The 13,284-nt window shown below is 29.0% G+C and overlaps 1 protein-coding gene across 1 annotated transcript; it reads left to right on the top strand.

Annotated features, from left to right (window-relative positions):
- Nucleotides 1-5,683: 5,683 nt before the first annotated feature.
- LOC129915621 (adult cuticle protein 1-like) lies at nt 5,684-6,327 on the top strand. The gene is made up of 2 exons (XM_055995241.1): nt 5,684-5,813; nt 5,868-6,327. Exons 1-2 carry the CDS (start codon nt 5,808-5,810, stop codon nt 6,171-6,173), a joined length of 312 nt encoding a protein of 103 aa, XP_055851216.1. The 5' UTR covers nt 5,684-5,807; the 3' UTR covers nt 6,174-6,327.
- The last annotated feature ends 6,957 nt before the right edge of the window (nt 6,328-13,284 follow it).

Here is a 13,284-nt window from a genome sequence, read left to right on the forward strand (position 1 = left end):
AGCTTTCAGGTGGTATTAAATTTATTATAGGTTTTATATCAAAAAAATTAATTTCCAAGTGATGGAAATGATTTTTTCACTTTTTTCATAAGAAATGATTGTTTTTAGTAAATTATTTTAATACTTTTTGCGCATTGTAAAAATTTAAAAATGGTTTTATTATTTAGAAGAAATATTTGGCTTTTTAATGGTATAATTTTTTTTTTGTAAGCTTTTCAAAAAAAAATAATTAATATAATGAGAAAAGAAAAAAGGTAATTTTTTTAAGCTTTTTCTTGTAAATTATAATTGTTTGAAATAAATGAACTCTTTAATTGACTCATTTTAAAAGCACACAAACGTTAAATCATCGTCCGTAAACCGGCTTTACAGACAACCTCTTTTTTAATTAAAACCTATAAAAAACGAGTACCTACATTCAAGATATAGAAATTACAAACAAGGGTATCACATATGCCATTAGAAAAGCGTACTTTTCACAGGATCGGCCAAAAAATTCAAAAAATAAATCAAAGAGTGGATAAGAGCCTAGTTCAAACCGAGAATCTGGCGTATTCGATGAATAAATACATTTTTATGAAAACGACCAAACCCACATTTGGTATTTGACAAAACTACCTAACCAAAATTAATAATAATGGTTCCAACATGGCACACCAACTCAATTTTTTTATTTTAAGCATTTTCTTTTTCTTTTTATTTATTAACTAACTAAAGTTGTAATTTACATAATTTACACGTGCACTGTGGCGTATACGTGTTTTATTTTGTATTAATTTGTTTGATTGTACATTATCTATATCTTGATTTTATGGAACTGAGTGAATACAAAAGTAAAATTATAGGCGTCAAACTGTTAAAAATAATGGAACGCAAATAAAATTTGTCGTTAAGGTTTAGTTTTTCGTGGAAGTAAAAAATCAAGAGAATCTATTTTCATTTTTTTCGTGAGAAAGAATTTTTTTGAGCAAAATTATAGTATATGCATATAGTATAGTAAGAAATCGATATGGTTACCATCAAGAACCAAAAAAGTTTATTCAAATATCCAAGATGAAATGGTGTTTTTGCGAGTGAAATGAAAAGCTACATTTGTATATATTATTTTGTGACTTAAATTTTATTTTGGAGTAATGTAATTATATTCTGAATAATTTAAAATTATTTTTAAATGCTGCATTTTATAAAAAAATGTCCCTTTATTTTTAGATTTAGTTATTTTAGATTAGAATTGTAAAATACCCTTAAATTATGTAAATATGTATTCTTTGTCCCGAAATAAAATTAAAGTAATAAAATCTAAAATTGTATTCCTCTTTGAAATAAAGAAAATGATTTTGACAAAATCAATTTAAAAACATTGGGACCTAGTAGGTTTTGTAAGCCTTTTTGAAGACAGTAAATTGACACATTTTTCAATTAGTTTTTAAAATCTGGGCAAACATATTTTTTTACCGTCAGATAATTTGAAAATTATTCATCGTTTTCCCTGTTTAAGAAAGAAGATATGTATAAAGGTAGAAGATAGGAACAATGTATAAAACACGTAGTTTAAATAAAAAAAAAAACTAGACCTTAAAAGCTCAAGAATTCCAATTATTTGTTTTGTTGGAACTGAGTACAAAGGTCGATAAGATTTTACATGGTAAGCAACATTAAACAATTTTTAAGGATACTTCACCCTACTACTGTTCTGTATACCTAACCTACCACATTTTTGTATTAAATTTTTACGCAACTGCAGTTTGATGGTGATTTTACATGTTTTGGGGTCTGAAATAGATTTTAGGAACTCCTATCAGAATTTTTCGAATACATTTATTACTGCCCGAGATACGTACATTATAATCAATCGTAAATGATAAAAGTAATTGAAAGGTTATATTTGTTGCACATTAAAATTTAGAACTCTTGCGAGTGTGTGAAGTTAGCCCCCCTTTTTTCAAAATTGTTATTTTTGAAAGTTGTTCAAAAAACCGTTTTTGACCAAGCCCCCCTTTTTTCGAAAATTGAAATTTTGAAAGTTGTTCCGGGTTTAAAAAGTTGTTCCGAACATTGTTCCATTGTTTTGGACCTCTAAGTTCAATATTCCGAAAGTAAGGGGACAAAAACAAAAAAATTCTAGCCCCCCTTTTTTTCAGCTTTAAAAAAGTGTTCTAAACATTGTTCCAAAAAGATATCGCTTAGGAAACTTTTTTTCAAAAAACTAAAAAAAAATACTTTTCCAATTATTATTTTAAAATTTTTTTTTCTGAAATCGAATATTTAACCATATTTGGAGTGAGTTTCAGTGTTCTACAGTAAGAGTATCAACTCGAAAATGCACTTTCAAAATAAATCGTGATGTTTTCACATTTCACATTTTAGAGCAAAAAACCTATTTTTACGATATTACAAAAAAGTTCTATTGAACCCCAAATAATAAAATTAAAAAAACATTATTGTCATAATATAGTCAATTCAAATTAATTCCAGTTAAAACATAAGAAAAAAAAGGTATATAAGTTTTTTGAATACTTATAAAAAACCCCACTTAAAAAAACACTATACGAGTTTAATACCATAAAACTTAAAATTAGATACTTTAAAAACTAAAAAAAATTTTTTAAGATATAACAAACAAAAAAAAAATTTCTGGCTCCCCTTTTTGGAATTTCAAAAATCCAAAACTTGTTCTAGGTTGTTCTAGGGCTCTTTTAAAATGTTCTAGACTTTCGCTTCTTAATATTGATTTTTAGTATGTAAAAAGTCAAAAAAATGCTCCTTCATCCCCCCTTTTGACAATCTTTCAAATCCAATTGTTCCAAAGTTTCATTCAAAAATATTCAAAACTGAGCATTTTAAGCCAAAATTTCATTTAATATGGGAAAATCATGTTAAACTTGTTCTGGCTCCCCTTTTTCGAATTTCAAAAATCCAAAACTTGTTCCAGGTTGTTCTAGGGCTCTTCTAAAATATTCCAGACTTTCTCTTCTTATATACCAGTGCCGAAGCCTTCAAAAACATTAAAAACAAAAAAAAATCATAGTTGGATGAAACCCATGGTAAAAGGAGGTGAATATGATAACAATTAAAGGAAAAATAAATTACGGGCGAGCCGAGTTCGGGAAGTGGTAGGGTTGAGTTTTTAATGGTAAAAAATGGTATATCTCGATTTCTGGCAAAACTGCAAGTCCTATAGAAAAAAGTTATATGGCAAAGTTGTAGGTAATAAAAAGATCTACAACTTTTGTATCAACAATTTTTTCACATAACCTCAAAATTTATGTGAAAAATTAAAAAAACCGAGTTTTTGGTTTTTTATTTTTATCTTTTTCAAAAACAAAAATTTTTCTACGAAATTTGGTGAAAACTTACCTTATGTCCTTATGTTTGGTGAAAACTTACCTTATGTCCCAAATACACTGTAATTTATTTGATTTAAAATATAAATTTTTTTACCTTATTTTGACTTAATACCAAAAAAACACCCTAATTTTCAATCGAAAATTCACGTGTCAAAATATCAGCTTTTTTCAAAAAGTCGGTGGGCATTTCGTTTGTTAAAATGTCTATTTTCTGATGGTGTAAAAAAAAAAATTACATTAGTATACTATAGAACATGTTTTAGTAAAATGCAAAAAATGAAAAAAGCTGGAATTCGAAAAAAAATTACAATTTTGGCCTATTTATTCAAATTAACACTTTAATTACTCAAAAAACGTAGGATTTCATGTAATATTGATTAATGTTACTGTTTTTGAGTAATTAAAGTGTACATTTGAATAAATAGTCCAAAATTTTAAATAATGATACAAAAAATTTCGAATTCAAGCTTTTTGCTTTTACCGAGAACATGTACTATGGTATACTAATGTAAATTTTGTTTACACTATTGGAAAGTTGAGATTTTAACGAACAAAATACCCACCGATTTTTATGTTACATTGATTAATATTACGGTTTTTGAGTAATTTAAGTGTAAATTTTAATAAATAGTCCAAAATTTTAAATAATTATAAAAAAAATTTCGAATTCATGCTTTTTGCATTTTCCGAGAACATGCACTTTGGTGTAGTAATGTAAATTTTTGTTTACACTATTGGAAAGTAGAGATCTTAACGAACAAAATACCCACCGACTTTTTGAAAAAAGCTGATATTTTGACACGTGAATTTTCGATTGAAAATTAGGGTGTTTTTTTGGTATTAAGTAAAAAAAAGGTTAAAAAATAAATATTTTGAATCAAATAAATTTCTGTGCATTTGGGAGATAATAAGGTAAGTTTTCACCAAATTTCGTAGAAAAAAAAACATTTTTTTTAAAAAGATAAAAATTAAAAAACCAAAAACTCGGTTTTTTGAATTTTTCACATAAATTTTGAGGTTATGTGAAAAAATTGTTAACAGATAAGCTGTAGATCTTTTTATTACCTACAACCTTGCCATACAACTTTTTTCCATTGGACTTGTAGTTTTGCCGGAAATCGAGATATACCATTTTTTACTATTAAAAACTCAACCCTACCACTTCCCGAACTCGGCTCGCCCGTAATTTATTTTTCCTTTAATTGTTATCATATTCACCTCCTTTTCCAATGGGTTTCAACCTACTATGATTTTTTTTGGTTTCAAAAATTATCTCCCCTGGGCTATTAGTACCTATTGATTTTTAGTATGAAAAATTTCAAAAAAAAAAAAATGCTCAAAAAAAAAAGTGTGACGTACATATACGTACTTTTTTTTATATCAAAGAGGCCGCCAAATATCAAAGGGGCGGCAAAATTCAGTCTTGCCCATATGCCCCAGTAACTAACGTGCGCCTCTGACCGCCGCCCCCTTTTGATAAATCCAAAAGTGGTTCCAAACGCAAAACCACTTCAACTAATGAAAAAAATTTTTAAATTTTAATAAGTAATAAATTACTTTTTTGGAAACTATATATGAGTTCTTTAAATAATATTTTCTTATACTCATATAATTTTGTTTATTTATTAACAAACGTTTTCGAGAAATCTTCATATCTTCAGGCTTAAGCAAATTATAAATATTATTTTTAAAAAAATTTTTACACAAAAATCAATTTATAGAAATTTCTTCAATTTAAAAAATTAAAGTAATTTTTAAAAAAGTATCAAAATGAATTTTAATTTTGTTTTTTACAAAATAAGATCAATGAATAAATGCGTTTTAGAATTTTGTCTCAAATATGTCTTTAAAAATTACTTAACGGGGCAGATCGATTCTTTTGCTAACAAACTAAAATCACCATATTCCACCACCCACATTTATGTCACATAATTGCAAAAATTGATACATGAATAGTTAACAATGTCGATTGCGAAAAAAATAAGTTCTCCTTAACTTCCAGTGTGCTTAACGTTTTAGTGCCATTAACTATGTAAATATCATTGAAAATTCAAGAATTATAAACCTTGAATAGGTATTAATCAAATCTAAAGATCTATTTTAATTTCAATCAATAAAAATTAATTTTTAAGTGTTACAGTTAAATGCAGATCATTTTTATAATTTAATTGCAAATTCTTATATTATTTAATTCTTGTCATTGCGAATATATCATGAAAGCCATTTATATTTACATCATAAAACCACTTTGGCGTGCGTTTAAGCATGACAAAGATGCAATTAGTGTCCAAATTAAAAGTATGTTCCTGTTATGTTAAATTCTAGAAGTATTCAAGTTCTGATGTTGGTTGGTTCCACCTAAAGTATAAAAGTTGATCTAGTTTCAGTTATCAAATCAGAATTCTTTCAAAGCTTTTCAAGTCTATTTCTTCTTCCATTTACAATAATAAAATCAACAACATGAAGGCAAGTAGTGATCTGTCGAGAAGTTAAAGGTTAACTTTATTTTCTTAATTTCAGTTCGCAATTGTTGCCGTAGTCTTGTTGGCCATCTCTATGGGAGTTCAATCATCTATTATTCCTGGTCTCAGTCTTAATTTGCTTGGTGCTACCGGACCAACTCTACAACAAGGTCCAATTGTCATTGGATGGGGTGCAAGTGCAAGTGTCCCGGTTGCCCCTACAGTAGACATTGCATCAGCTGTTGGAGTACCTGGAGCAACATATGTGGCTAAGACCCTTGGTGCTGTGCATGCTGCTCCATTGCCTGGACATACCCAGTCTGCTAGTGCAGTCAATGTTAACCCTGCGCCAGGAACTTTGTAAAATTCGTGATACCATGGTTTATGTTATTTAAAAGCTGATTACTGTTGACGATGAATTCTGATGTAGATTTAAGAAACTAGTTTAATAATTGTAGATATGTTTATATTGCTTGCTTTGGTTTGATATTACAACTGCATTATTTCGAATCATTTAATTGTGTGTGTTTTTGATACGTTTTTTTTTTTTTATTTTTAAACAATCATTTAAATAAAAATTATGGCAAAAACATTTTAGTCGTGCAATATGTTTGGGTACATTATTAAACACAATTTCAGCCATTATATTTGAAAGTGGTAAAAGTCCATGTAAAAGTAAAACCATTAAAGTTGACTTCAAAATTAACCACAACTAAACAGTGTACTACAATTTTAATATAGGTATAAACAAAAAAAAATTGATATTTTCTGAAAAAATTCAAAATGTGAACAATCGGTGCATGGGCGGAATTAAGATATTAAAAATAAAATGCACGATTGGGTCGCACGAACTTGCTCTTAGAGTTAAAGTTGCTTAAATTTTTAAGACTTTTTATATAGAAATTTGGAAAAAAAAAATAAAATTCATTAAAAAAAAAAAAATAAAATAAAATCTGAAATTAAATTGCCCTCCAAAACAAGTATGCAGTTTTGATTGAAAAAAAGTTTTAAAATAAAATTGGTATGCCATTCTGTAGAAATCACTAATCAACATCTAAAAACAAAATTTAAAAAAAATTCAATGTCCCGTTTTCGAAAATTTGATTTTTCAAAAAAAAAATTTTCAAATTTTTTTTAAAAACCCAAAAATTATTTTTTTCAAAATTTTATTTTTGGCTTATATTTAAATTATATAAATGCTTCTTTACAAAAAGTTTCTTTGAAATCGAATAAGCAGTTTCGGAGATAATCGGATTTGAAAAAAACGGTTCTATGGCAGGTACCGTTAATAATGATTTTCAAAAAAAAAAATTTTCATTGAAAGATAGACCTTAGCTTAAAACTAACATTTGAATTTTTTAAACAAAATCTTTAGAGCCGTTTTTGAGATATTTCAATTTTATTAAAATCGGTATATGACAAGTACCGTTATTTTTGGTCCAAGAAAATTAATTCCAAAAACTCCTCTGGAGAGTCGCCAAATAACGCTACATACCAAGTTTGACATTAATCGGTCCATCCGTTTAGGCTGTAGCTCCTTATACAGACAGACAGACAGACTGACAGACGGACTTCCGGGACCCACTTTTTTGGCATATAGTACCTATATCGCAAATAAAAATGTGTTGGTTCGGTTTTCCTTATACAAAAAGCGTGTGTTCATTTTCAGTGTTGCCAGAAGATTTTAGAGGCAAGGAGCCGATTTTGAAAAGTCTTGGAGTCAAAAATAGCCATGAACCAAAAAAAAAACCCAACCAAATTTTGTTTGTATAAGATTTTTGATTTGTATTTATCAGACTTTTAATTTTGTTGATAAATTCTATTTTTCATGCTGATTGGCGAGCGTTAAATTAATTTTGTAATACATAAAAATGAAAGATGTATGCAAATTGGTTGTCTCTGTTACATCTCTGGTGTATTTTTGTTGTAAAATGCTTTGATTTTAAATCGCCAAATCGGAAATTAAAATTTTGAAGGAGCGAGTGAAATAGCTGGCTCTGGCAACACTGTTCATTTTAACAAAAACTCATAAATGCAAGATTTGTTGGTAATAAAATTCTCTATAAAGTAAGCCATTAACAACTTTAGTACATTGATTAAATTTGAAGTTATAGTTAATCAAAATCAAACTACTACTTATGTTATCTTGTAAAATGACGTTTTTTTTGTGGTTTTTTGGAAAACTGTCAAAGAATAAAATGTATGGTGCAAACAAACTGTGTCTTATAATGAGGAGATGTACCCAAAAATTAGCAAAAAAAAATGTGATTTCTTTGCTATTTTGACAGGACTATAAAATTTCTGACAAAGCAAAAACATATATCCTGGAGGAATCCTACAATGATGATCTAAGCATTTATGCATTTCTACTGCATTGGGACCAATAACTATACAGGGTGTCCCACAGTCACCGTCCCATTGGAGCTTTATCTATTTGTTCTTTTCTTAACCACAATAGCTCAGAAAAAGTTTTAATTCATTTAAATTAATTTTGTATTTAAAAATTATTTTTTTTTTTTAATTCACTCAGTTTGTTTATTTTTTTTTATTACTTTCAGTAGCCTTTTTTATGAAATAAAACTTATTTTTTTATCAAAATAAACTGGGATTTAATAAAAAGCACAAAAAATTAATATTCATTAACTTGTTTTCTTGACTAAAATGATATGAAAGTGTAAAAAACAACTTAAAAAACGAAGAAAATTGTGCTTGATGCAAAATTGTGGCGAAACGGTTGTCCGCAGAAAAAAAGTTTCGAGACAAACTTAAACTGTAGTAAATTCTTGATTGGTTGTAAAAAAAATCTTTCAAATCAAACGTAGTTTGGCAAAGATAAGGCCAGTTAAAGGACAAGAGAGCAAAAATCATAAAAAACGTGGTAAACGTGGGACGAAAACGAGAAAATTACCTCTTAAGTTTTTCGACTTAAAATGACCTCAGGAATCCATGGTTTTCATTTGGGGCGGTGACTGTGGGACACCCTGTATATTATTTAAAGATAAAAAAATTTAAATTCAGATTTTATTTGGCTCCATTTTCATGCATTCTATATTCTAAGTTTCATTTTTGTGTTATGACACAAGTTGACACCCTGTTTTATCATCACAAAAGTTTGCAGCGCAACGCGACAAAACTTACGGCCGATATAAAGTCTTAAGTGTACGAGAATGTATATGGGTCAAAATCATGGAGGTGGAAAATTTGATGACCAGGCATTTTTTTTAGTCAAAATAACATTTATTTAAAGTTTTTTTCTCATTTACCAATTAAAATAGTAGGCACGCATTTATTGTTTTAGTTTCCTTGTAAAAAATATTAGAAAACTATATAAATTTACAAGGAAACTAAAACACGAATGAAAGTTTTTAGTATGCAACATTATTCAAACAATGTTTATTAACGTGTTGACGAAGTTTGCAAAAAATTGCTTGAGCCGTTTTTGAGAAATCTAAAAAAAAGTATACTTTACAAGTTATAGGTACGAAAAAATCGATTTCTTTTTCGATTTTTTTGTGATTCAAGAATATGTTTTTAAAAATATCTTGGAATGCAATATTACTAAGGATCATTGTAAGTATAATTGTGCAAAATTAGAACAAAATCGATCAAGCCGTAAAGAAGATTTATGGAAAAAATCCAAAAATCAGACGCAAAGGCCAAGAATTTCACCTTGTTACAGGGCGAGGATTTTTTTTTTTAATTTATTTGGAGACGATTGAGCGGATGTTTTCATTAACTTTGTGTTAAGGGCCACCCTAATGTACATATGGGTTATTCCATAGGAGCAAAGGCATGTTTTTATCATACCCGTTACATCTTATTTGAGAACAATAGTTAGAATACTTGTGATATTAGAAACAATGAAACAAATTAATAAACTAAGGGCCAATTTTTCAATACTCAGATAAACCTCAGTTAGGGCTTATTCCTAGGAGTAAAAGTTTTTTTTATATTGACATTTGGCAGTTTTTATTCTTCTAATAGTCTAACTGACGATTGAAAAATCAAGCCTAAAAGTGTAAATGTACTACAATATTAATTTATTGAATATATGTAAAAAAGTAAGTGCGAAAACATACAAAAAATATGCCCATATGCTCTCATGGACTTAAAAATTTCAGCCTTCTACGATGAGTAGTTTCTGAGATATAGGGCTTCAAAAATCGCAAAAACCGTAACTGACTCACTGACAGATCATGAAAATTATAGAGAACTTCCCGATATCGTAGAAACTTGAAATCTTACACGGTGATAGGACTTGTGGTGTATACAAGGGAAAAAATCGAAAATTTGAGATTTTCAATTCAAGGGGAGTGGCATCCGCTCATTTCCGCTGAATTTTTATGAAATATTATAGAGCACTTCTGATTATCGTAGAATCTTTAAATTTGGTAGACTGGTAGAGCTAGTAGTTTATACAAAGAAAAAAATTTAAAATTTGAGAATTTCAGCCAGGGGACGTAGCAACCGCCCATTTCCGCTGAATTTTCATCAAATATTATAGAGCACTTCTGATTATCGTAGAATCTTGAAATTTGGTAGAACGGTAGAGCTGGTAGTTTTAACAAAGGAAACAATTTAAAGTTTGAGAATTTCAGCCAGGGGGCGTGGCAACCGCCCATTTTCACTGAATTTTCATCAAATATAAATTGAATTACCGATTTTTGAAGTTATTTCAAAAATTGCCAAATAAACAATCAAAATTTTATTGATACGAATTTGAACCCAAACCTTAGAACTTGGTACATCCCAATACTTTTTGTGCCAACATAAAAGAACTTGGCTCTTTTTTTAACGATAATGTTTTTTTGTGATAATACTTTCTCCTTTCTTAATAAATACCTACCAAATTTCAAAAGAAAAACTATTTAACTTTGTTCTTAATTGCTTGTAACTCAAAAATGAATTTTTTGATGTAACGCCCTTCTGTCATCAAGAATGTGTCTGAGATTTTACAAAAAAAAAAAAAAATAGATAATTACCAATATCGTTGATCTGACAACCTTTCTTTCAGTACAATTGTATTAGACATAGAATCTGTTCACGTTTTTCAAAATGAAAGATTAGGCTAGGGGGTGGTAATCAGAAAACCTGGACTTTCCTTTCATCAATTTGAAAACAGCATTCATGTATTTTTTTTGAAAGTGCGTATTTAGTGTACCTTTACCTTATAGCATTTGAACTTAGTTTTGTCATATTTTGGGAAAAAATTAATTTTTGAAATAACTAATGGCGTTTTCGATTGGCAGTCCGGAGGCTCCGTGAAGCCAGAACTGCGACCTCAAAATTTTTGAACCAAATTTGTCTAATTCGTTTGTCCACCGTTTGTCCATGTTTGTCCACCCAAAATTTTCGTTTGTCCACCCTTCAAAAAAATTTTAGAGCAAATTCTTTTTTTTTATAGGAAGTCTGAAAAATGAAAAATTGTCTAAAACGCTCAAATTGAGATAGGCGTATAAAACCAACTGCAATCGTTTGTCCACCTTGAGTTCTATATACATACCAAATATTATCGTTTTTCCACCCCCCGTTTAGGAGCAATTTAAAAAACAAATTTTGCACTGAAAAATTAAAACTCCCCTAAAATCCCCAAAAATCAATTTTCATCAAAAATTCAAACTGCTGTCGTTTGTCCACCTCGAGTTCTTTACGTATACCAAAAATCATCGTTTGTCCATTCTCTGTTTAGGAGATATTCCAAAAAGAATTTTTTTATAGCAACTTAAAAAAAAGTACACATACACCACAGTGTACCTCTACTGAAAATTAAAAAGTCCTCAAAAATTATTATTTTTCAAAAATTCAAACGGCAATCGTTTGTCCACCTCGAGAAATGTATATAAACAAAAAATCATCGTTTGTCCACCCTACGTTTAGGAGATATTCAAAAAACAAATTTTGTACTGAAAATTTCAAAGTCCCATAAAATCTCCAAAATTTGACTTTTTTCAAAATTTCAAATTTCTGTCGTTTGTCCACCTCGAGTTCTACACGTACCTATGCCAAAAATCGTCGTTTGTCCACCCTACGTTTAGAAGATATTCAAAAAACAAATTTTGTACTGAGAAATCGAAAATAAATATTACGCATACACCAGAGTGAAAATTTCAAAATCCTCAAAAATTACTTTTTTTCAAAAATTCAAACGGCAATCGTTTGTCCACCTCGAGAAATGGATACAAACAAAAAATCATCGTTTGTCCACCCTACGTTTAGGAGATATTCAAAAAACAAAATTTGTACTGAAAAATTCAAAGTCCCATAAAATCTCCAAGAATTAATTTTTTTCAAAATTTCAAATTTCTGTCGTTTGTCCACCTCGACTTCTACACGTATACTAAAAATCGTCGTTTGTCCACCCTACGTTTAAAAGATATTCAAAAAACAAATTTTGTACTGAAAATTTCAAAGTCCCATAAAATCTCCAAAATTTGACTTTTTTCAAAATTTCAAATTTCTGTCGTTTGTCCACCTCGAGCTCTACACGTATGCCAAAAACCGTCGTTTGTCCACCCTACTTTTAAAAGATATTCAAAAAACAAATTTTGTACTGAAAATTTCAAAGTCCCATAAAATCTCCAAAATTTGACTTTTTTCAAAATTTCAAATTTCTGTCGTTTGTCCACCTCGAGTTCTACACGTATGCCAAAAATCGTCGTTTGTCCACCCTACGTTTAGAAGATATTCAAAAAACAAATTTTGTACTGAGAAATCGAAAAAAAAGAAAACGACGATTTTTGGCATACGTGTAGAACTCGAGGTGGACAAACGACAGAAATTTGAAATTTTGAAAAAAGTCAAATTTTGGAGATTTTATGGGACTTTGAAATTTTCAGTACAAAATTTGTTTTTTGAATATCTTTTAAACGTAGGGTGGACAAACGACGATTTTTGGTATACGTGTAGAACTCGAGGTGGACAAACGACAGAAATTTGAAATTTTGAAAAAAGTCAAATTTTGGAGATTTTATGGGACTTTGAAATTTTCAGTACAAAATTTGTTTTTTGAATATCTTTTAAACGTAGGGTGGACAAACAACGATTTTTGGCATACGTGTAGAGCTCGAGGTGGACAAACGACAGAAATTTAAAATTTTGAAAAAAGTCAAATTTTGGAGATTTTATGGGACTTTGAAATTTTCAGTACAAAATTTGTTTTTTGAATATCTTTTAAACGTAGGGTGGACAAACGACGATTTTTGGCATACGTGTAGAACTCGAGGTGGACAAACGACAGAAATTTAAAATTTTGAAAAAAGTCAAATTTTGGAGATTTTATGGGACTTTGAAATTTTCAGTACAAAATTTGTTTTTTGAATATCTTTTAAACGTAGGGTGGACAAACGACGATTTTTGGCATACGTGTAGAACTCGAGGTGGACAAACGACAGAAATTTGAAATTTTGAAAAAAGTCAAATTTTGGAGATTTTTTGGGACTTTGAATTTTTCAGTACAAATTTTGTTTTTTGAATAT

This window comes from Episyrphus balteatus, chromosome 3, assembly GCF_945859705.1.
Source record: "Episyrphus balteatus chromosome 3, idEpiBalt1.1, whole genome shotgun sequence".
NCBI classification, from domain to species: domain Eukaryota; kingdom Metazoa; phylum Arthropoda; class Insecta; order Diptera; family Syrphidae; genus Episyrphus; species Episyrphus balteatus.